Source organism: Phalaenopsis equestris, unplaced genomic scaffold, assembly GCF_001263595.1.
Source record: "Phalaenopsis equestris unplaced genomic scaffold, ASM126359v1 Scaffold234461, whole genome shotgun sequence".
Classification (NCBI taxonomy): domain Eukaryota; kingdom Viridiplantae; phylum Streptophyta; class Magnoliopsida; order Asparagales; family Orchidaceae; genus Phalaenopsis; species Phalaenopsis equestris.
In genome coordinates, this window is record NW_018252374.1 from 48,211 (window position 1) to 73,754 (window position 25,544).

Genomic DNA, 25,544 nt, shown 5'->3' on the forward strand with positions numbered 1-25,544 from the left:
TTCGACAAATTATATGGCCATGAATGTTAGAAGCCAGGGGCCTTGTAGTGGAGGGTGACAATATTAATATTATGAACTACATGAGCAAAACTTTGGTACAGGAGACGTGGTGTGTCACCCCAGCTCTCTGACACAATTTTGCTTTTCTTGCTTTCTTTAGGCATGTTTTTTTTCATTTTGTTCACTGGAAACTATACTGAGCTGCCCACTTTTGTGCCCAAAGGACTCTTTCTCATTGTTTTTATTTTTATCGACTTCTGATTCCTTGAGCTTTTTCGCATTCTCTGCAAGGATAGAGCCCATTATAATTATGCCTATAGGCATTTTTTTGATGCCTTTACTATATAGTAATGCAAATACACAGTCATGGATGCAGCTGGCTTTCAGAGTATAAGGAATGATTTAAAACGATTAGTATTGTTTTAACAGTATCTAAAAAAATATAATTTGTAAATGTAAAATTATTGCAAATATTAAAGAAGTTTTAATTGTTAATAAGCACATCTTAGATCCAAAAAAAATTAATTTTGAGTTAAAAGATTGATTAAGAAAGAGATTAAAAAATAAAATTAAGCGGACAATAATGATTTTTATCGTACGGGTACAGATATCACCTCTATTTACATTTGTACACTTATAGAGGATGCACTCATTTGGAGAAATGTCTCTCACAATCTTTAAGGGAACCTTCCACCCAGAAAGCCAGCATTAAATATTTCGGAAATTTACATAAATACCACACAGTTCGTTTTTGTATTAATGCATTTACATATGGCATGCATGTAAATATGAATTTTTAGATGTTAGATATGCATGCATTTACATATCAAACACCAAAAAATTGATATTTACATTTATAACACTTTGGTCTCATAATCCCATGCATGAAAAGATGTATTTCATTTTTAAGAAGATAGCTATGGTGATATTTCTGATGTGATTTTAAAAAATTAGGTGGCATGCATGTAAATATGAATTTTTAGATGTTACATATGTAAATTAATAAGAATCGTGTGGTGTGTATGTAAGTGCCCATACATATTTACTAATAACATTTTGCGCATTACCAATTACATGAGCAAAATGAATATATCCGTGATACGATTGGTGTAGCTCCTGCGACGGACAAAATTAGAGAAAGTCGTGTTAGATGGTTTGGTCACATTAAACACCGACCATCTGATGATCCGATTTGGAGAGTAGATGTTTTAGATTCGACTTGTGTTAAGAAAGACATAGGTAGACCTAGGAAGGCTTGGGCTTATTGTATAAAAAGAGATCTTAATTTACTAGAACTAAATGACAATATGACACTAAATAGGACACAATGGAGAAAAATGATTAGTAGCCGACCCCACGTAGTGGGGTTGAGGCTTTGTTGTTGTTCTTGTACCAATTACATGAGCAATCTGTTGCATTCATAGAATCCCATTTCCTTTTTATAAGTTAAGACAAAATCAACGCTAAAGCATAGAATCATCTAATAATAAATATAATAAACAAATAAACAAGTAGATGTGAAAGAAGATGGTGTTTTATTGATACAAAATGTGTAACACGATCAAAATGTTGGATTTAGGCATCTACAAATAAAACTAAACACATTTCCAAAACTGACTGACGAAAGCAAAATAGTTTTTACCAATGGCCGTAGTGACATATTGGCTAAAGCTTGGAAGGAGCAAGAATCTGCAATGATGATGGAAAATAATAGATGGTTTTGATTAAAAAAAAAAGGAAAAATTAGCATTACTTCTATAAAGATATTTGCAGTGATATAAAAAAATCAAAAGTATCGCATTTAACTATAAATCAAGTGATATAGTAATCTTAATGGATGGAATTAAGTTTGTTTTTAATGAGAAGTTAGATCACAATTAATCAGTAAATAAAAATGTTGAAAATGAAATTATATTTTTTATTGCAAGTAAGTTGTAATGTGGAGCAATTCCAACGTGATTGATTTTAGCACGTAATGATTAGAAGGAAGAAAATGTCCTGGTAATTTTGGCTCCATTGTAAATCAAACTGTGCTAAAAATAAGAGCACGCATAAATATTGTTTAAGCGTACTATATTACCATGATAAAGATATTTACGGATGATATACCAGTAACAAAAATAAAAAATAAAAAAATAATAAATAAATATAATAAAATAGATGCAATACCATAAAGCGAAAAATTTATGGTAGCATACTAATAAAAACCCACAACAATGTACAAAGGCTTATGAATAAATACCATCTACAAAGGTATTTGATATGTAAGCTATATTCAACAAGCAAATATTACATCCGAACTCCGGACGCAATTTGCGTCCGGAGTCCAATGGTGGAGCGCCACGTGTCAAGTGGGCCCACCGCAATACACTGAGATTGGACAGTGTTCAAATTTGTGGAGCCCACTTGACACATGTTGCCCCACCATTGGAATCCGGATGCATCCGGAGTCTCGACCTAATTTTTTTTCATATTCAACCGAAATTTAAAAGAGCACTACTTACAGAACATATAGAGAGGTGTTTTTTTTTTTTTAATACAAAACAATGATAATATGGATATGAAATTCGCATAATCAGAAGTTAGAACTGACCTGTAGAACTGAAGCTTTAGCAGCCAAACCCTGATAATATTTGCAATAAATCTGTAAGATGCCAAATCATGCTCTTCAAGCTACAATCTACTGGTACAATCTACTAATTAAGTGGATCAAAGCTGAAACAGAAGGAACACAAAATATTAGTTGGGGACTGCGTATAATGAATAATATAATATACAAAAACAAAATTATAAAAAAAAAGAATTATGCAAACAATAAACCAGTCTACCAAATGTATTTGGAAAATTTTGGTTGAAGGACTCTACTACAATGGTAAATAAAACATCAAAAATAAAATTATGAACATAATGATGCAACCTCTAAATCACCTGCTCAAATGTATATGAGAATTATTTCTAGCAAATAACATAAAAGGTAAGCTCTAGGTTGTTTAATTTAATGCAACATTCAACTGAAACTAAAAATGATGCGCAAATGCATCTAATGATACTGGACCTACATTAATCAACAGACCATAAATCAATCAAAGCATCAATTCTAAGTCTGTAATTAATAACCTATAAACCAAAAAACATTTTTTCCAAATTTCATGAACTTGAATTGCAGAGCACAAATTAAATTAATAAAAGAACCAAGAACGAATCTAATGTAGAATGTTTACCTACAATTCTGTGGTACCCTCCAGACCGGCATTTTTGATGTTTTTAAAGCTGTTGGAAGAGCCATGTAGCTTTTCCAATCCTCAAGCATGACCTTCAAGTCATCGATCTTCCTATTCAGTCCAATACAGCAATTTGCATGCATCGTACAGACTTCATTAAAATCTCTGCTGGGTTGACAAATTCCGCCAAAATAGGCAGTGCTCAAAAATCTCATTTTCAATCCTACTTTATCAATAAATGGATCGTATTTGATCATGTTAAGTACATCCTGGTCATGAAATCCTGGGTGTTTTTCTCTAGATGAGTACCAAAATTTGTAAAATTTAATCGTCCGATCGCTGGATTTTACAAAATTAAATCCACCATTTGGTCTGTTATTTCGATCAAAAGAATTGCCATTAAATTGATCACAAGCTATCTGAAAGTCTCCATCCGGAAAGAACCGTGGGAGTGGATTTCGGAACCACATGATATCCGCATCCTGTAATCAAATTTTGAAAAGAAAAAAAGATTCTGGATGGGTCAGTGTGCCACATCAGTACCATTTTAAGGGAAGATTTCAAAGTTGAACAATCATAAGTAATTTAGATTTTCAAACATCTACAATGGGCAAATTATGTAACTGACAGGGCATATATAGTGATAAGTCTTTTACTAATAATTCAAGTAAGCAAATTTCAGGCGAAAATAAAGTTCATTAAGGTTCATCAGAAGCCTTTTAGAAATTCCATATCAACAAATGAATAGCAATTAGTACTCGTAAGCCAATATGTTCAGCAAAGTTACAGCTCATTCATGCCTATTTAGTCAGATAAAAGTAAGTTTGAGCACAATTTAAGAATCCTAAACTTCGAACACTGATTTAATTATTTGAAAATGAAGTTCAAAAATTGGCTTTCTTGTTTATGTTGCCTGTGAACATGTTTGTTGTTCAAAAGTTAGATCAGTAAAATGCATTTGAATTCTGGTTTGGTATAATATTACATAGATTTATTTCATGTTGTTGTAAAAGTTATTTCAACCTTACACATATGGAATTAAAAAAAAAATTGGTACAATTAGAAAGGAAAAAAAAAAGATGGATTTTGAAAAAAAAAATCCAATACTTAATTTAATTTAGAATTTCCATCAGTGTTCTATTTTCAAAGAAAGAAATGTCATGTGAATAATGCATATATGTAAAACCGTGAATAAATTTAGTTTAATACTTCCTAATAAAACTAGGTGAAATACCAGAACCAGAAAACCATCTTCTTCTTTCATACTGAACTTTTGACATCTGTCCGGACCATGCACCTCATATGCCGCAATGTGAAAGATAATATGATGCAGCAGTAGAGAATATCTCATTGCAATATTTTCAGTCTAAACTGATTCGACTTTTCCAAACCATCGTCCAAAATGCATAGCTAGAATTGCTAGAAAAGTTACTTTGGTACATGGGATGCCAGTGTATGAGTTTAGAAGTAAGCTTGGCAATTGCAACCTTACATCACCACACACAGCGGCTTCAATTACATTGGGAAGCAACATCGCTAACTCACAGAACCAAGAGTTTTGCAAAGTGCTCGCGGAAGTGGCAGCAGTAATGACAGTCATCTCACCCTGACCGAAGTTTCTGCAGGGGAACTCCAGCTGTCTCGGACAATCTCATCCTCAAGGTTGCCTTCATAGTAATAGAAAATATAATAACGCCATAAGATAATTAAAGAATTTCATCTTCAACAAGCTCACCAGCTCAGACCCTACAGCGACTTCATTTTCCAACAGCATGGCTATGTGTGTGGACTTATCGAATGAAACGATCAAAAGAATCATCCCTTCTATTGGGGCAATCGCCTTCGACATTTTGGAAGAGAAGGTCTGATACCAAGATTTAACAAACATCCAATGGAAGACAAATATTATTACTGGATTCAAATTGCAAATTACAACAAAGCAATGAAAAAATCTGAAAGTGCAACAAAACAACATACAACATTAGAACTAGACTTGAATTTAGGGTGTGGGTGGTGCCGGTAAGGTTTGGACCACCTGGATGGTGGGACGGAGGCTGCTAACATGTAGGAATCAGCAAGGCGGCGGTTTCCCATATTTCGGACAGCAAGCAAACATCAGAAATCGATGTAGAATGGCTGTCCTGAGTGCAGCGGCAGCAAGGGTGCGGTCAGAACAGTAGGGGGCAGGCGGGTTGGGGTGACGACAACAAGGAAAGGATAGAAGGAAGCGTTAGAGTGATGTGGGGAACGAGTAGAAGGGGATAAACACCACATTGAGATATAGCCAGAGTACCGCTCGAAACCATTGGATATAATACTAGAAGGGAAAAGTAAATTTCGACAGCTGTCTCAAAGCAAAATACAACATATGCTAAAAGTCCAAAACTTAATACGGAATATATAAGTCTATTCAAAGTAAAATACTTAATTGAAAAATAAGACAGTAGGAAATGACTCGAGAAAAAAAGAAGGATAAAAGGAAATGTGCTGAAAATTAAAAAGAAAAGAAAAGAAAGGGCGTTCAGTTCTATTCTGTGCCGCTCACAGAAACCGAATGTCGCGATCCTCGAGACACAGGATTACAAGGCTTCGTATGCTCCCGTATCAGTCTACTTGGATTGGTAAAGCTTTGAACTTATCTGTTGAAGATTCTGACTCACGATATGGTGTCAAGTCAGCCATGCTGACAGTAGCAAAGCAATCGTAACCTCCCAGGATTGGGAAGCCTACGACTACATCTCTAGAAGCACTTAGATCCCATTATCAGATGGCACTATCTCACAAAACAAGTGAGATGGTTTCTCAAAATGCGAGTAATCGTCCTTATCTGTCCAACCATCTATGAGTATATTATTGAACTAAACTAGAAATTCATGCCAAGCGTACTCGACAGAGTCTGACAATAGTGACTTAAGGTTGGCTCATTTCTTTCTAAATTGAAGACATGTAGAAACCCCCCTAATAGTGGCAGCCCTAGCGGTAGGTTGTCAGTTAGGATATCCTGAAACACTCTCCATAGTGGTTGTCCTGCATCTGATATCAGCTCTTTTGTCTCACTATCTTCTAATATCACCAAATTGATCTCACTGGAACCTCTCTCATGGTAATGACAACTATAACCTCGGGCTGTGCAGGATCTAGGAGGACTATGTGCATTTCATCCTTGATGAAGGAGTAAATGTTCTTGGACCCATCATCCTGAGGCTTGTGATCAAACCGCCACGGTCTCCCCAACAGGATGTGACTAACGTCTATGGGTACAACATCACACCACACCTAGTAATGCAAGTGATTCCGAATAGAAAACTTTACAAGACATCTCCTTTCAATGCTAACCTTGTTCCTATTTCTTAACCGAGTTAGGGAATATGACTAGAAATCTCTAAGTAGTGAGACTCAACCTGTCCACCATTTGTATAGACACCACATTCTCACAACTTCCTTCATTGATGATAAGGTTGCATACCCTTTTCTTCACAATGTAACGAGTATAAAAGATGTGGCGAAGCCATTACTGCTCTCTTGTAGCCTCAGTCTAAAGAACTCGTCGAACCACAAGCATCTCACCCTCATTAGTTGAAAACTAGTACTCATGTACTTCCTCACCGTCTGCTATGTCTCCAGTACCACTGTCTACTTCTTATACTGCTCTCTACTCAGTGGAAAAGCAACTCCGGTAGTAGGGAAGCTTGAGACAATATATCCAAACAATGACATCTGAAACACTTTCTTGCGGGCACAGTGCTGGGCGTATTGCTCTTTGGTCTTCTTCGTACTCTGATTAGCTCTATCATCATTCAGAACATATTTCACACGTTCATTAGGTACTCCTACAGGCTCCTACTGTTATAACTCGATCTGATAGTTTAGAATTACAAAGTCAGGAACAACGATCAGACAATATTAACATTTTATTTCCTTTTCACATTTTTTTATAAAACTCCAATATATAAAAAAACATTAATAATCCACAAAGTGCAGTACAAAAAAATAAAAACATCCAGAAGCTACGTAGTTTGAAACATCTCAAACCAGAACCAAATAGTACATCAAAATTTGAAAGAAAACAATGCAAAAAGAGACTACAAGCACACCATAACATGATATCTATCAACTGTAGTCTTCCTCCTGTAAAATAAGTATTTTCTGTAATACATATAAACATACAACCTTTCTTTTCCCTAAAAGAAACTATTAATTATAATAGTAAGTTTGACTTAGTCGGCAATTATAATCTTAACATGCATTAAATTTATATGCAAATGCTATGCATGAATGGCAAAAAAAATGCAGTTCATTTCATTATGAAAAAGTAAAATTTCACTTAAATTTTATCTCTTCCTATTTTAGTTTAAGTATTTACCATTTTTAATCTCTTAAAGGGTTATATCAGGATTGCTGTCACACCTGAATGTATCCTCAAAATTGAACCGATATGTACTTTAAAAAATTGACACCCGAAAGTACACTTTTACTATTTCTTTTATTGTGAACAGTTAAAATGCACCCCCTAACAATATTATTTTGGAGTAATCTTGTACATTTACCTTTTATTTCCTTTAAATTATCTCATTTTAAAGACATTAAACAACCATTTTCCATTTTTCCTCATTCATTTCCTTTAATTCTTAACCTTACAACATGCATACAATTATTAAATTATTTGTCCAAGGCATTACGGAAATTCTTTATTTAATAAATTTTAATTTAATACATATAAGTAAATATTTACTCAACTGAAGCCTTACATGTATTCTTCAATACTTATCCCTTCACTGCACTATATCATCAATCTTTTAACAATTTCAAATCTGAACAGCCTTCTTCCACACTTTCTAAATAAATAAAAATTTAATAACATTAATTTAACTAACTATAGTATAAACTCTAATAATAACATTGACCTTAACATATATCATATAGGCTTTCAGATCGATCTTCACCCTTACACACAAAAATTTTCTTGCTAATCTCCCTGACCTTAATTAGCATTTTTTTCATTATCTATCAAATATTTATTAATTTAATGCATATAAATTCCAATAAACAATTCTAACAGAAAAACATACCTTAACTTGCAAATTAGGGTTTCGTTGGGCATTGGTTCTCCACTTTACACCTGTGAATCTCTCTCTTCACTCGCAATTGAAGTTCACGTCAGCTTACACCCTTCAATTTGGGACTTAATATCCTCGATCCTATTTCTAGTAACTTAATATAAATTCATTATTTAATTAAACTCATACTCACACACACATGTATGTGCTTAATGGGGAAGAAAATTCATCGGTGGGATCCAGGTACTATCAGTGGTGAAGAGAACTTTTCTGAGTGGTTGCTACTGAAAATGGTGCAACTTGACACAGAGTGTTCACCCAAGAGTTGTTCTCCCCTCACATATTAATATATCACCCACATTTCACTAAGTGCGAGAAGTGGAAAAAGAATGTTCCAGACTTGAGGGCAAAAAAGTTACATCGCGGGAACCTACATCTACATATAGCCTCAAATTAGAATGTGCCAAAAGATAATGCAAATTTGTTCTATCAAGAAGTGTTGTGGAATAAACATCGACATGGTCGACCTACCAGGGGACTACTCTAGCTCTACCACCTTCAACGTGGCAGACTTTACTCCGTGCTACCAGAAGCTTCAATGAATGAAGTCGAAGCTTCCCAAACCCCGGAAGATTGGAGCAGGGCTTGCTAGGTGGCCGGTTGAACAGGTCGACCATCATGGGGGCTGGAATTGTCGGCCCTTCCCTCTTCCAATTTCCTATTTTACTCCCTTCTATCGATGCAACTTCTTCCTATTTCTCTTCCTTTACTATTTCTTGTTCTTGCCTATTTCTCTTCCTTGCCTTTTTCAATGGCCTTCCTAATTCTATTATGATTCCTTCCTATTCTAACTACTAGTACCTTTATAAATCTGTTGTTTATTGTCTTAGGGTTTCGTTTTTGATTTTTCTGATTTCAGAATTTTGTCCAGCTTGCCGTTGGCGACTGTTTTCCCTTCTTGGGTTGTATCCGAAGGCGAGAATGTGCTCCAACTGTAACTCATCTAAATTGATCAACTTCTCCAAGGGTTCGAGATGTGCTTCGGTTGTAACTCGCTCCAACGAGGATAGTTATATTTCCCTTTTCATCCCAGCTGCTCACAACCCCTCTCCCTGCAGCCACAAAGTTATTGCCGCCGTCCAGCAGCCCACATATACCTATTGCTGCCCCAACCCTATACTCCTCAAATCTATGGCCGTAACCCTCTCCCACTCCCAAAACTGCTGCCCTAAACCCCCAACTCCCAAATTTGCTGATGTAGCTGCTGCCGTAAACCTCCTCAGCTCCCAAATCTGCTGTCGTAACCCTCTTCCACTCCCAAGGCTGCTGCCGAAACCAGCCCCAACTCCTAAGACTGCTGCCATGACCCCTCCCACTCCGAAGACTGCTGCCGTAACCCTCTTCCACTCCCAAAGCTGCTGTCATAACCCTCTCCAACTCCCAAAACAACTGCCATCCCCCCATCCTTGTTGTACCGTAACCCCTTCCAGCACCATCCACAGCTGCCGCAAGCCCCGGCCAAACATCCCACTTGCTGTCCAACGAGTGTTCACCACCTTCACCTTCACTGTACGGTATATTTTATGTTTGTGTTTTTTATTTTTCTATTGTCAAGAATCTTTGTGTGACCATTTGAATTTCAATAATAATATTTCTATCTCTATTGTGGTTTCAGATTACTCTAGTATCAGACAATCCAAATATTGCTGTTGCATTGCACCAACACAAGTGTTGCATAATTTTTTAAATGAATTATTTTGATCACTCAATTTGTCCTCTTCCATTAAAATATGACAGCTATAATCTCCAGCTGAGTGAACACTGAATTACGTCCCTATTTAAATACAAAAGTAGAATGACTTACACACAACTATTTAAATTCCAAAACGACAAGATCCTTCATTAAAAACCATGTGACACATCATTTGCATGATGAACTAATTGAAATTAATAGCTGTTTTTACTCAACTAATGGTATAAATAAAAAAGCCATACATTTCGAACAGCATTAAATCCTCGATTATAGAGATCATTAAATACAATGTGAATGTCAAACAACTCTCAAATTGTCCCCTATAAAACAGTAAGGGCTCATATAACTCATCAAGTAAATTTTGTGATATCTCGATGATGTAAATTAGATTAAATAAACCATATGAATCAAGATTTAATTGTTGGTGTCATCTTTCATCTCAATCTTCTCATCTGTTTATATCTAATCACACAACCAATTAAAGTAGAACTTTCTACTCATTTTAAGGTCTCTCTTTCTCTCTCTCTCTCTCTCTCTCTCTCACACACACACACACACACACATACACACACATCCTTTATCTTCTCGACTCCACTCTCAATATTGAGGTTTACTGTCTGCATCTTTGCTTCAAAATGTGTGAAATCTTAAGATATGAACATGGAGGCTTCTATTCATTTTATTTGGAGCTAAAGCTTCCTATTGGAATTATTCCTTTTTGAATTACAAATTTTTGACTAAAATGTGTCAAATCTCTTCCCCTAGTAAACAAATGATATTAACATAAATTTCTGTAGAAATTTGATGATGCTAACTGCAAAATTAAATTTTAATTGGTGGCTTGACATGGTCAGCCAATATACCACTATGCTACCTTCAAACCTAAATATTTTATAACAAATTAATAGTGAAAAAAAACAATTAAGTATTAAGATATTATAATCAGCAAGCCTTCCATGAAAAGGGGGCACATGTCTTCTCCTTTCAAAAGGTAGCAAATGCATATGCCTTGCAGAGAATGTCAAGATATTGATAAAGCTTAATAAGATCTGCATTAGAAAGTGTAAATATGATTCAAGAAAAAGAGGAATTGTTGAATGAGAAAGATCTCAAGTAGCTAGTAACTACAAATAAAATGTAATGGCTAGTTGGTTATTAAAACTGCAGGACATATTAAAGATTAGACTATCTAAAAGCCAAGAACGCATAAGATGAAAACTATCAAAAATAGTATTTCAGTAATCTGAGATTCATCTATTTCCCAACATTCTCACATAAAATATTCAAGCAGATCCTATGATGATAACAAATGACGGAATGCACAACATATAAAGCAGTAATGTAACACTACCAAGAAAAAATTTCAAACTAAACATTTATTATTTTTTTTTAGAAAAAGAGCATTATTCGGCTCCTCATTTTATTCGAATAGAGAATTTCAAACTAGACAATAAACAAGATGTGGTTTGCAAGGAAAAGTACCGTGAAGATGAAATTGTATCCCATTTCAAGTACTGTTCTCAAGAAATCAATCCGTCTCCACATCATCTTCAAGTAGCCATCACTCATAAAGTTTTCTTGGACTGAAAAATCAACTCCGGCCGTTGCTAGAGCAAAGCAATGAGAATGTATGGTCCTGCACCGGAGATATGCCTTCTTGTCAAAAGCAATAATCACTAAGTGATCAAGTAGTGAAAGAGTATGTGGAAACTCTCAAGGAATAGATCAATGATAGTGCCTGTAGACGCCCATGCAGCATTCAAAGTAGTTAAGATCACGGTATTATCTTTCATCGCAGAAGCCTTAAGAACCTGAGCCAACCTCACGTCCTCCTTATCCTAACAAAGTTCAATAGAACCATATCATGCAGAACTTTTTTTCATAATTTTGCAAACCGAATAAGAAAACAACATGAAGGTCCATAAAAGCCAATTATAAAATAATAATAAAAAAAAAAGTGATATACTTCATTAATTATGTAACCATGTAATTGATTATACTAATGAAATAATTATGTAAGATAATTAATTTTAAGTAAGGTAGCTCAATTAAAAGATGCCATAAGGCCAAATTAATTGGAACCATTAAAATAGATGTTTCACCTATTTAAAAGGCAAAGCCCTACTAATTCAAAATGGACTGTCACATACCATAAAATATTAAATGGAGTGGAGTTGCATCATCATTAAAAAGATTATCAAAGTGGTTCAATAAAGTTTTTAAATTCAAAAATAAGAAGTTAGAAATCAAGAAATCAAATGAGAGGTTGCACAAACTCAAAATATGTAGGTTACAAATCATAAAAAGCTTCATTCAACTTAATAGTGTTACAAAATCAAAACTCAAATTTGGGAGATACTTAAAGTCATAATCATGAAAAATAAAATAGTTTCTTTTTTTATTTAATTTTAAAGCATATATCTTGTATTTAAAATATCCAATGAATGAAATAAAACAGAACTATTTTCTTTGTTTACAAATTTCTGCAATGTTGATTCAGAATTTGATAATTTAGGAATTGTTGTGAACAAACCAGGCTGAGTTTTAAAAAGCTCATCATCTCTTCTCCCTTATCCCTCTCTCCACTCCATTCTCTCCTCAAATACGACCACTAATCCTTTCTATTCACCTTATTCTGGCTCTCAGACACATCTCTCTCCTAGCCACTAGGCCAACAACCGATTGACTACTCTCATTCACCACCACTGTATCACTTATAGCATCATATAAAAAAAAGGATCCAATAATATCCCTCAGAGAAATTTCATGTTAAAGGAGAACTCAACAAATTTTTAAGAAAATCCTGGAGGAATTGGAAAGCACATAAAGACAGCACAACAAGACTTACATAAGTGGCTTAAACAAGTAGTAAATTTGGTTTCTCCCTATGGATAACCTCTTCCAAGTTCCACCGTTTGAATTTTTAAACTTCTCAGTCGCATGGAAGTCGAGAATATAGCATTTTTTTATGGAAAACGTGATGTAATTCTTCTCATCAAAGAAGTGATCACTATCTCAAAGCATAGCCTAACCGAGTATAGACTAACCCCATCCTCATTTATTTGAGAATTACATTTTGTGTAAAACGCGATCTACTCAATAAACATGCAAGCCATAAATGAGATTTGGATTATAAGCTCTTGAAGAATATTTGCTTGATTATTTCACTTTTGATTTTTTTTTTTTTACATGCTTATAGTTATTAATTGAAATTGTTAACAAATGTGTGAAGAACCTGAAAGCTCTTTCATGCACTCAACTTGTTCGCATTATTAAAAATTACAAGCACAGCACTTTAGTTGAATCCGAAATCAAATCCCATTTCTATCTTGAAATAATTTTTTATTCCAATGATTGGAAACATAATGACAATTTCCAAGTGTGCACAATGAAATGAAAAGACATGTAGGCAACATATTGATGACAATAGTACAAAAAGTGTAATCTTCTCAAGGAATCCTAGAAGTGAACTTAAACCATGAACCTCCTCATAAACTAGTCGGTGTATGTTGACCTAAAACATTATCTTATTCAAGAGAACTAGGTGCCTAGGGTGCAAAATCCTTTTTACAAACAAAACATCTATCCTAAAAGGTAAGTCATGGATTTATAAAAAGAATGTTATGCATAGTAGTCTTAAAGGCATGTATGTTTGAACATAACATAATGGGTATCAACCAGCGTAAAACTTGTCGAAAAAAGCATGACATGAATCCTTTTGATCATATGTAAGTGCATCATTATGTAAGTGCTAGGGCATCCCTTGGAAGCGACGCGCTGTATGGTCTGAATACAGTGAAAAGTGTGCAAGGGTTGTTACACCAACGCCCGGGTGTAGTGTCAAATAAATAAGAGTTCCCACATTATCAACGAACGCGAGCAAAAAAGTTAGTCTATGAAACTAATATTATGATATGATTTTGGAATATAGGTACTCTTACTGCTAAATTAATGGAATCAATTGATATTATGATTCATAGAAAGATAAATATCTTATGTGTTCAAGAAACTCAATGGGTTGGAGAAAAGGCTAAAGAGATTGATAGCTTATGTTTCAAACTTTGGTATTCAGGTAAGAGTCGCAGTAGACATGGGGTAGATGTAATTATAGATAAAAGTTTGAAAGATAATATTGTAAAAATTAATAGAGTTGGAGATAGAATTATAGCCTATAAGATTAATGTTGATACTAAAATTTCTAATATTATAAGTGCTTATGCTCCTCAAGTAGGTTTAGATATAGGTTCTAAAGATAAATTTTGGAATGACTTAGAGGACTTAATACAAATGATACCTCTTGAAGAAAGAATTTTTATTGGAGGAGAGTTAAATGGACATGTCGGTAGAGTGGTAGAATATTTTAGAAATATTCATGGTGGAAACGTTTTTGGAGTGATTAATGAAGAAGGTAGAGCTATATTAGATTATGTTTTACCATATGATTTTGTTGTTGCTAATACTTTATTCTAGAAAAGAGATGAGCATATTATTACTTATAAGAATGAATCTAATAAAACCCAAATCGTTTATTTTCTTATGAGAAGAAGAGATCGTCGAGAATCTAAAGGTTGTAAGGTTATTCCAAGTGAGAATTTAAGTACTCAATATCAATTATTAATTCTAGATTTTAAAATGAAGAGTTGTAAAATAAAGAATACTAGGAATCATAGTCGTAGAATTAGATGGGAGTGCCTAAAAGACACATAAAATTATTTTTGTAAGTAAAATTCAATATTTCAAAATTTGGCACGTTCATGAAGGAGTAAATTTTATGTGGGGTAAGTAACAAAAACTATTAAACGAGTGGCACAAGTTGCACATGGAGAATCAAAAAAGAAAGCTTCCATAAATAAAAATAGTTGGTGGAACAATAATAGTATGAAAGAAAAGATAAAATACAAGAATGTATCTTATAAAAATTGGTTTAAATGTAAAAGCTGAAAGAAAACTATCAAACGGCCCGTAGAAAGTCTAAAAGAACAATCTGTGACATTAAAATTCTACTTTTGGTGATCTTTATAATAGATTAGATACTAAGAGGTTAATTGAACACAGGTTAAGGCGTATTACAAAGATTTCTCATAATAAATTTGGATTTATGTTGGGCAAGTCTACTATGGAAGCTATACATTTATTGAGAGGTTTGATGGAGAAGTTCAGAGATAATAAAGAGGATCTACATATGATTTTTATTGATTTAGAAAACTGTTACAATAATGTCCAAAGAGATATCCTTTGGAGAGTTCTTGAGAAGAAATGTATTGATATGACTTATATTCAAGTCATTAAAGATATGTATACAATAACTGTTACTTGTGTTCGAACAGAAGGAGGTTTGACCAAATATTTTCCTATTTCTGTTGGTTTACATCTGGGATCAGCTTTAAACCCATACCTTTTTGCTTTAGTGATGGATGGTCTTATCGGACACTTACAGGAGAATGTACCTTGGTGTATGCTTTTTGTTGATGATATTTTTCTCGTAGATAAGACGAGAGAGAAAGCTCAAGAAAAACTTGAATTATGGAGGTCTACCTTGGAGTCTAAAGGCCTTTGTTTGAGTAAAACTAAAACTGAATACATGGAATGTAATTTTAGCAGTCGTAGCTCTAGTGACAGAAATGTAACTATGGGTGATCAAATTATTAAAAGATGTGAACGCTTTAGATATCTCGAGTCTATTGTTCAAAGTGATGGTCATATTGATGGGGATGTTATTAGTAGAATTTAAGTTGGTTGGTTGAAGTGGAGGAATGCTTCGGGCCTATTGTGTGAAAGAAAAGTACAACTTAGACTGAAAGGAAAATTTTATAAGATGGTGGTGAAACCTGCAATGCTCTATGGCGCAGATTTTTGGTCTTTAAAAGAGAAGCATAAGACTAAGTTAAGTGTTGCCGAGATGAGAATGATTAGGTGGATGAGTGGCTTTACACTTAGAGGCAAAATGCGAAATGAATATATCCATGATAGGGTGATAGGGTTGCATGATAGGGTTGGTGTAGCTTCGATGACGGAAAAAATTAGAGAGAGTCATCTTAGATGGTTTGGCCACGCATGCATTGAACTAAAATCGCTTGATGATCCGATTAGAATAGTAGATATTTTAGATTCAACTTATGTTAAGAAAGGCAGAGGTAGACCTAGGATGACTTTGGCATATTGTATAAAAAATAATTTTAATTTATTATAATTAAATGAAAATATGACACTAAATAGGACGCAATAGAGAAAAAAGGATTCATGTAGCCAAACCCACTTAGTGGGATAAAGGTTTTATTGTTGTTGTTGTTTGTTGTATAGAATTGTTCACCAAGCAAATATTTCTATGTTTAAACTGGCATAATGCCCTAATACCATTTGTAACGTCCTGAATTCTCATTCATCAAGATATTCTCCGCTTTGGCTTAGTCACCTTGTGGTTTTGTCCAATGGGTGTAACCTCCAAGGAGGTCACTCATCCCAAGTGTGCTCCCTTATAAGAATGCTTAACTAGGAGTTTATTATTAAATTCCAACATTTATACCAAAAGGATGACTTGATGTTTAATAGTTCAGCTTCATTCTACTTAAGCGGTTTTGAAGATGATAGATAAAATGTCTACATTTTTAAAGTGAATGATCATACAATAAAGCCTTAATTATAAAAGAATGTAGATCGACATAAGGTGTCAATCAATTTGATTCATCCTAAGTAGAGAAATTGGCATAGTCAAACTGTAATAATAAAAATAAATTAAATAAATAAAGAGTATTAAATAATAATGGTAATAAAAATTCGAATGGGCATTAAGATAAGCACCCATCGGTTACGCGATGCTTTGGCTCCTTCCTCTACATTGCATCCCAACCCGATGAGCTCTCCTTCTCTTCTCGATAGAGTCACAGATTGCCTCTTCCCTCTTTTTCCTCTTCATAGCTTTGATCGCAGCTCACTCGACACTGCAAGCCCTCGACAATGCCACTTTCCTTAAACTAGGGTAGGATGTCGAACCAGGTAAGAGACGCACACACATCTTTTTCTTTTTCTTCTTCTTTTTCTTCCTTCCACTTTTTCGCACGGTACTAGTGCACGAAGACAAGACTTGCTTCCACGCGCATGACAGAAATTTCCCTCAATCCCTCTCTTGATCTTTCTGCTCTCCCTCTCATTTATTTGATTCGAACGGGTAATACATGTCTTAAGTCGTAACCGAATAGGTGCTTGTTTTAATGCTCTTTCAAAATTTTAAATCATTATTATATAATATTATGCATTTACTTAATTTATTTTTATTATTACAATAAGTAAAATGAAAATATGACACTAAATTGGACGCAATGGAGAAAAAGGATTCATGTAGCCGACCCCACTTAGTGGGATAAATGTTTTGTTCTTATTGTAATAAGTAAAATGATATGTTAATATTGTCCGACCGTAGTTCCAACCATAGTTAATTCTAAGCACTGGTTTGGGTCGTGATAAAAGTGGAATAAGAGCAATTAAGTTGGATCATGATCTAAAAGAGTCATTAGAAAAATCAAATTAATTTAAAAGTGATATTAATGAAGGATTAAATTATGTGTGATTAAAATTTTTCTTGTGCAATTTCAGAAATATGAAATGTCAGGGGAAAAAAGTCAGAGATGATGTGACAGAAGTTGAGACATCCCCACAGATTGCTGTGAATACATATGCATTTGTCGAGATGGTGGCTGCAGTAACATAGTTGATTAAGAACTATCAAACTTGAGACAGATTCAGTGGAAAGGTCAGGTGAATAAGTACTTGAAATTATTTCAAGATATGAGACCACCTCTCTTTTCTGGATGAGATCGGGTGGATGTTGAAAACTGAATAATGAGAGCAGAGAAGTTCTTAGATGGATTATCTTTCCCTCCGGAAAGGTTGTTTACTCTAGCCATATTTGCATTAGAAAGAGAGGTCTAGAGATGGTAGCAAAGTCAGTTTCAGGAGAAATTTCAGAGTAGAGCCAGTAACATGATTCAGTGGAATGAGTTTGTGAGCAAATTTATAGACCGATTCGTATCACCTTCCTTAAGGAAATGCATGACAAATTTATTCAGTTGGTAAAGGGTACTCAATCTATTATGCAAGATGAAGCTAAATTCACCATGCTCTCAAGGTACGCGCATCAGTTGATTCCTAGTGTAGAGGATAAGGGCCACTGATCCTTTTTCAGGCTCAAAGATGTGATTAGCCAGCCATTGATTCCTCTTAGAATCGACATTCTTTTGGTTGGTGAAAAGAGCCAAAAGGAATGAGCTAGATCCGGAGTTACTCGGAGAAAGAGAAGCATTCAGAAGAAAAAAAATTCAAAGGGATCCAAGTTTCCTCAAGGCTCTCCGAGCAGGAAATTCATCCAGTCAGGTAGTACAGGTGCTAAGAAGGATAGATTCAGCAGTGTTAGCACTCAATTTGAAGTGAAGAAATGTGACAAGTGTGGAAGGTCTCACAAAGGTGTCTATCTAGATCCAACATTTGTCTGTGGTGCCACAAGCTAGAACATATAGCGAAGTATTGCCTTTAAATTGGGCCAGAGGGCTCCAGCAAGTTCCAAGGGTAGTGTTGCACCATCCCAAAGAAGCTATGGTAGAATGCAGGCAGCTGAATCTCCAAATCAGCGTCAAATGCTAGCTAGACTCAGCAAAATAATCAACCCAGAGTATATGCTCCCGAAGGAAGCTAAGGACTCTCCTGGCGTCATCACAGGTATGTTTTACTCTTAATAATTTTAACACTGCATTTTAAGCATCACATGATTCATGTCATATCACATAAAACAAACTAAGAATTTAAATATATTAATAAGCTAATAATTTCAATGATAGATATCGTATATCTTCAGAGTAAACTGATAAGAATATTATTTGATTCGAGAGCATCATACTCATTTATAGCTGTGCAATTGGTTAAAGTGATGTGATTGAATATCCTTTCAACATCCGTAATACTATTTGTTAGAATGTCAAATGGTGCTTTTCTAGAAGCTAACAATCATGTGAGTTGAAGCTTGTTATTGGTGGAGAATATTTTGACACCCAACTTATTACATTGCCCTTGGTAGATTTTGAGGTGATTTTAGGCATGAATTGTCTGAAAATTTTGTCACTATTGATTGCAATAAGAATACTGTCAAAATAAATGTACCTAGGGAAGTAGAACTTAAATTTTCTGATGACAGGGACTGACATCCATGATTACATGTTTGAAGGCTTTTAAATTGTTGAATCATGGAAATCAACGTTTTCTTGCTGAGATAACAGATATTTCTAAAAAGTGCGGTCTTTAGGTGATATTTCAATGGTAAGAAAATATCCAGAAGTGTTCCTTTATGATTTATCAGGGCTACCACTAGTGCGAGAGATTTCACAATTTAACTTATGTCAGGTTCTGAGCCTATATCTAAGGCACACTATAAAATGACATTTACGACATTGCAAGAGCTCAGAGCCAACTTCAGGAGTTATTAGATAACGGGTTCATTAGAGTTAGCACCTCACTTTAGGGAGCTCCAGTATATTTGTGAAGAAGAAGGATAGGAGCTTCAGGATGTGACTACTGGGAATTAAATAAGCTCACAGTTAAAAAGTAATAACTAATGTCGAGGATTGACGGTTTATTTGACCAATTGGAAAAGGCTTATGTTTTTCAAAGATCGATCTAAGGTCAAACCATCACCAGCTTTGGATTAGAAAAGATGATATAGCAAAAACCGCTTTCAGGACCAGATATGTGCCCTATAAATTCTTCGCGATGTCATTTAGACTGGTAAATGCTTTGAACAGTCTTCATGGACCTGATGAAAGCAGTTTTTAGATACTTTTGTGATTGTTTTTATAGATGAAATTCTAGTGTATTTGAGGGATGAAGCCAGTCGTGCCAATCATCAACATGCTGCCTACAGGTTTTAAAGGAGAATACATTTTATGCCAAGTTCTCTAAATGTGAATTTTGGCTTAAAAGTGTAGCTTTTCTTGGGCACATTATCATTGGATATAGCATATATGTTCATCAGAATAAGGTCAACGAGATTGCAGATTGGCCAATGCCTACTGCTGTTACTGAAATCAAGAGTTTTCTAGGTCTAGCTGGTTATTACATGAGATTTGTCGAGTGGTTCGCACAAATTGTCATGTCGTTATTAAGGTGGACTCAGAAAGCAATGAATTTTGACTGGTATGATTGTTGTGAGGTGGCTTTTCAAAAGCTAAAGACTTGCTTAATGTCTGTTCCTGTTTTGGCTATTCCTTCAGATTCTGATGGGTTTCAAATTTTCAGCGATGCATCTTTGAGGGTTTTGGGTTGTGTACTGATGCAACATGGTAGGGTGATAGCATATGCATCATGACAATTGAAGAATCACGAAAAGAACTATTCCATGCGTGACTTGGAGCTTGTTGCAATTGTATTTGCACTCAAGACATGGATACATTATTTTTATAGAGTTAGATGTGAAGTTTTTATCGATCACCAGAGTTTGAATTATATCTTCACTTAGAAAAAATTAAACCTGAGGCGCAGGAGAAGATTAGAATTTATTAAAGAGTATGATTTGGATATTCAACATCATCCTATGAAGACAAACGTGGTGGCAGATTAACTGAGTAGGAAGACTTCTGGTAATTGGAACTATTTATTTTCTTTGAGCAGGAGAAGTTGAAGTTATCTATAGTTGATTATGGTGATGACAATATGGTTCAATTATAACAGTTGTCGGTGTAGTGAACTTTGAAGAGCAGAATTGAAGATTCTTTAGCCAGAAATAGTAGTGTTCAGAAAGCCTTGGAGCGGCTTAAGGCGAGCGGTTTGGAGAGGTATGTGCTAGATAAGGATGGTTTATTGAAGTGCAAAGGAAGGGTTTATGATCCAGATGTTGATGAACTGAGGAAGAAAACTCTGGAGGAAGCAAATTTATCTGGATATACTATTGTATCAGGATCTCAAAGAAATATTTTGGTGGCCAAAATTGAAGAGAAAGGTGAGAGAATTTGTGGCTAATTGTCCTTCATGTCAACTAATAAAGGTAGAGCATCAACGTCCATGAGGTCAGTTGCAGCCGTTACCGATTCTAGAGTGGAAATGAGAAGAGATTGCGCTGGATTTTGTGATTGGCTTGCCTAGATCACGTCAATGTTGGGATCTTATATGGACAATTGCCGATAGAATGATCAAGTCTGCAAATTTTTTACCTATTAGACAGGCAGACCCTGTTGAGAAAGCTAAACAAATTATATGTAGATCAAATTGTGAGTTATATTGGGTGTCAAGGTCTATTGTCTCTAGCAAAGAAGATTGGGGACAAAGGATCAGGAAGCTTTGGGCACTCGACTGACTTTCAGTACAATATTTCACCCTCAGACAGATGGTCAGTCAAGGAAGACTATTCAGACCATGAAAAATCTACGAAGGTTATGTGTCTTTGACTTTGGTGCAGGTTGGGAATAACATATATCTTAGTAGAGTTCATTTACAATAATAGTTATCAGGCTAGATGGCTTCATATGAAGCCTTCTATGGAAGGAAGTGCAAGACACCTCTATGTTGGGTTGAAAAGGTGAAAGAAAGATCATTGGAGCTGATTTAGTTGATGATGCTACTGAGAAGATTAGACTGCTCAGAGATAGATTGAAGGCCTGCTCAGAGATAGATTGAAGGCAGTGCAGAATAGACAGAGGAAATATTACGATGGCAAGCACATACCTGTTGAGTTTGTAGTTGGAGGAGTTTGGTGCCTCAATGTCATAGATTGAAGTGCCTCAATCCTAGCAGCTAAATTTAACGGGAAGAGATCTAAACGCTGCAACATGATACCCAAGTGATGTGGTGTCATTCATATTGCTGCAAAACCATCTGATCACTGCCAAAAAGCGATGACCTTGATCAGTTAGTTCATAATGGATTTGGGGAGTTACCTTGGTAGTTTCAAGGAGTTATCAAGTGGAGCACACTACTTACAGGGGGAGTGATAGAGTGGAGTATAAGCGTGAGAGGATCAAAGTAGAGAAGCGAAGTGAGAGCAAATAGGAAGAAAAGAAAGAAGAATCTAAAAGAGATCACACTAAAAAAGCAAAGAACAAACAGGAATAGATCCAAGAATCAAATTCTCATTTTATTATTTTTTTTTTTCTCAAGACTAATTTTAAATGTTTAAGTGTAATATCTCTCTTTTCTTTTCCATAAGCATGAACCGATTATATTGTTCTGGATTTATGGTGAACTTAAAATATTTTGTGTAATTATTGTATTAAAATTAGGAAAAAAATAATGTACCTTTTATGTCACATTAATCTTAATTTAGTAGCGTACTGGTCATACACATCTTAAAATATAGTGTAATCTACAAGCATTAGAAGAATTATAGTGGAATGACAAAAGGGAATCAAATAAATCTTCAAGTATATAGGAATATTGTACTAGAAGATTTACAATTTCATGAGAAATATATTTCATGTGATCGCTTAAACTAACTAGTATAGGTACATACCTAATTAGATAAGTGGTTAAGATTCCTAATTATTGATGGTCTAAGAGATAATTATGTCCTTAATTAATAATACATTCAAGAAAAAAAAATTCTTAAGCATAATAATTCATAGATTCAGTTTAGGCAAATCAAACATCCAGATACCTCTCTTCATTTAAATTAGAAATCATTATGCCGCATCGATTGTAATTCTGTAATTTTTTTAAGCATAAAATCAAAATATTTGGATAAAAACATAAGTTACTTTAAAATTAGTTTTTGAATTATCAAAATTTTAATTTTGAGTCTCAGAGAAATGAAACTCTATTCACTTTTATATTGCTTAGAGAAATGAAACTCTATTCACTTTTATATTGCTTAGAGAAATGAAACTCTATTCACTTTTATATTGCTTAAGCGGCATGCGCACTTTTGTACACTATTTCACCTGATCAACAACTATTCCATGTCTCTCATTGACATTGCCACTACCCTCAAACACAACAACTAGACACCGCTGCCCACTAACATTAGCCACCGCCAATTAGCTTGTGTGTGAATTTCTTTTCACCTTCACATGCTCCGGACAAATTGCTACCTTCTAAGGATATACATTTGGTTAGTATGGCCAATTTGGTTGACAATTTGACAAAATTAACAGGCTATAGATGTCCAATAGCCAAGCTAAACCAACCAAATAGAACACAAAATTGAACAAAACTGAATAATAATTTGGTTAGGTTTTAAATAAATTGAATTTAGTAAAGAAGCCTCGTCAATTTCCATGGAGATGAAACCATACTCAAATAAGACTAAGAACAATAACAAATGGACTACTAAAAGTTATAGGAATAAATGAAAAAAAAAATAAATTAGAGATGATTTTAAAGCCCATCAAAAGAAATTGTAAAAAACATATAAAATAGACAATGAAAAAACATATGATTTCGGTCCATAAAACAAGAATAATTGGATTAGAAATTAAATCTATTTGATTACAAAGTTTAGAAGCCTTGGAAGTCCACTTTTCCCCACAAATAAAACAAACAATGAATGATAAGATCAGTGATGATAAATGATAAACTTGTATAAAAGAGAATTAATCCTTTAAAGCAGAATATTTGCCCCTTAATTAGAAAGCTAACCAGCAATGCCATTGTCCTACCCCAAATATAAGATCTCAATGAAATTAAAAATAGGAGAAAACTAATCTTTCAAAGCAAATAAAAGAATTGTATTAATACATTGTATGTAAATAATGAAAAGTAGTAGCGAGATTACTCGAAGAAGAAAAGATGCATCCCAGTCTTCTGTGCAAACTATGATCTTTGGCAATTCACTATAGGCCACAACAAGCTCTTTGATTTCAAGCAACATACGATTATGCTTGGTTTGAATTAGTTCGAACCAATCTTGTAGGACTTCAAATTCAATAATTAGCTCATGAATACTTGAGAGTAGAATAATTTAATCTGAAAGGAACATTAAGAGGTGTTTGGTAGCACCTTTGAATAAAATTTATAATCCGATTTATGAAATTCAGCCAAATGCAAAAATGCAGGAGTCATGCGGATTTATGAATTTTCGGTTTTAAAGAAAAAAATTTTACTTTCGATTCGGTTTAAATCCAAATTCACTAAATCGACGCAGAGTGTGGATTTAACGGATTTATTAAAATCCTACTTGCAGCTAAACACCCCCTACTTCATAGCTTAATTCAAAATGTTGCATATCGCTTTAAGAAGGTAACAAAAATCACTAAGCAATCAAGGACAAACAAAATCTCTGTTCATTTTGATTGAACAGAACAAGGAAATATTAGAACAAGGAAACTGAATCCAAAAGAACGGTAGAACTCAAAAAATCAATCCCAAAGTTTCTTCTCAACAAAGCTTTTTTTTTTTTTTTTTTTTTTTTTTTTTGGCGTGTGGAAGAACAAAAAACACCTGGCTCGCCTGAGCCTCATGAGATGATTAGAATAAACTCACAATATCGATGTCACCACCGGAGAGGTTGGCGAAAGGAGAGATCCGATTCCACTGCTTTAACAGCGGCATCGGACCAGCTGCATGGTAGATAAAGGTAACCGAGAGGCCAACCACTATCAAAAAGATCAGTGGAACAGGAAGACGCCGGAGGATGGTGGATTCCGGCCACACCGACGCAGCCCCCTGGCTTACGTCCGCAGAGTCGATAGTGACGCTGGTGGAAGCAGGCTTCATTGGGAAACACGGCTAAAGTGGTCATCCATGGAGGGATAGTGAAACCTCTAGGCCATGATTTATCGAAAGGAAAAAAAGACACGGAGAGATCAGAGTTTTTAGCATACGAAATTTTGAAAAGGTCGGCATACGGAAGAATTGGACGCAGCCGGCCAGCATTGACTTAGACAGGGCGTATTAAAATTTCACCAAAAGAATTTTAAAAAATATTAGAATAAAATGGACGAATTTTTTTTAGAATTAAATATTTAGTAAATATATATATATAATAGTTAAGATTATATAAGTAAGATAAAATATTTTTGTAGTCAGCGTCTATCTCTCATCAAAAGAATTTTAAAAAATAAAAGAATAAAATGCACGAATTTTTTTTAGAATTAAATATTTAGTAAAAAAATATATAATAGTTAAGATTATACAATTAAGATAAAATATTTTTGTAGTCCGCATCTCTCTCTCTATATATATAATTTAAACTACATGATTTATTTAATAAAATTAATTATATTTTTTTAATTTAAAATTAAAATTTTTAAACCTTATCGTAATTAACTTTATTGACATTTTTCTTGCATCTCAAGCTTTAATATATATGTAATACGAACATTAAATTTTGACTCCATTCATGTAATAATTTATTTTATCTTCAAATCAAGTTGTTATCATAAAATGACACCTATATAATCACAAACAAATCTTAATGTGCAACTTTTATGTGCACTCAGCATAACTAGACGATACACATATGTGGTGGTCCAAATAAAGAGATCTATCCCGCACCCCCCATGTTACTACCTTTTTGAAGCATGTAACTACTAATGACATGAC

At 34.5% G+C, this 25,544-nt stretch overlaps 1 protein-coding gene across 1 annotated transcript; it reads right to left on the bottom strand.

The window, feature by feature from the left end:
- Nucleotides 1-1,560: 1,560 nt before the first annotated feature.
- Nucleotides 1,561-24,856, bottom strand: LOC110038949 (uncharacterized protein At4g15970-like). The gene is given in 6 exon segments (XM_020743883.1): nucleotides 1,561-1,689; nucleotides 2,594-2,715; nucleotides 3,222-3,703; nucleotides 11,514-11,731; nucleotides 11,734-11,869; nucleotides 24,483-24,856. Coding segments are annotated over 5 exon segments (1,089 nt in total). The 5' UTR covers nucleotides 24,717-24,856; the 3' UTR covers nucleotides 1,561-1,689; nucleotides 2,594-2,696.
- Between the last annotated feature and the right edge of the window lie 688 nt (nucleotides 24,857-25,544).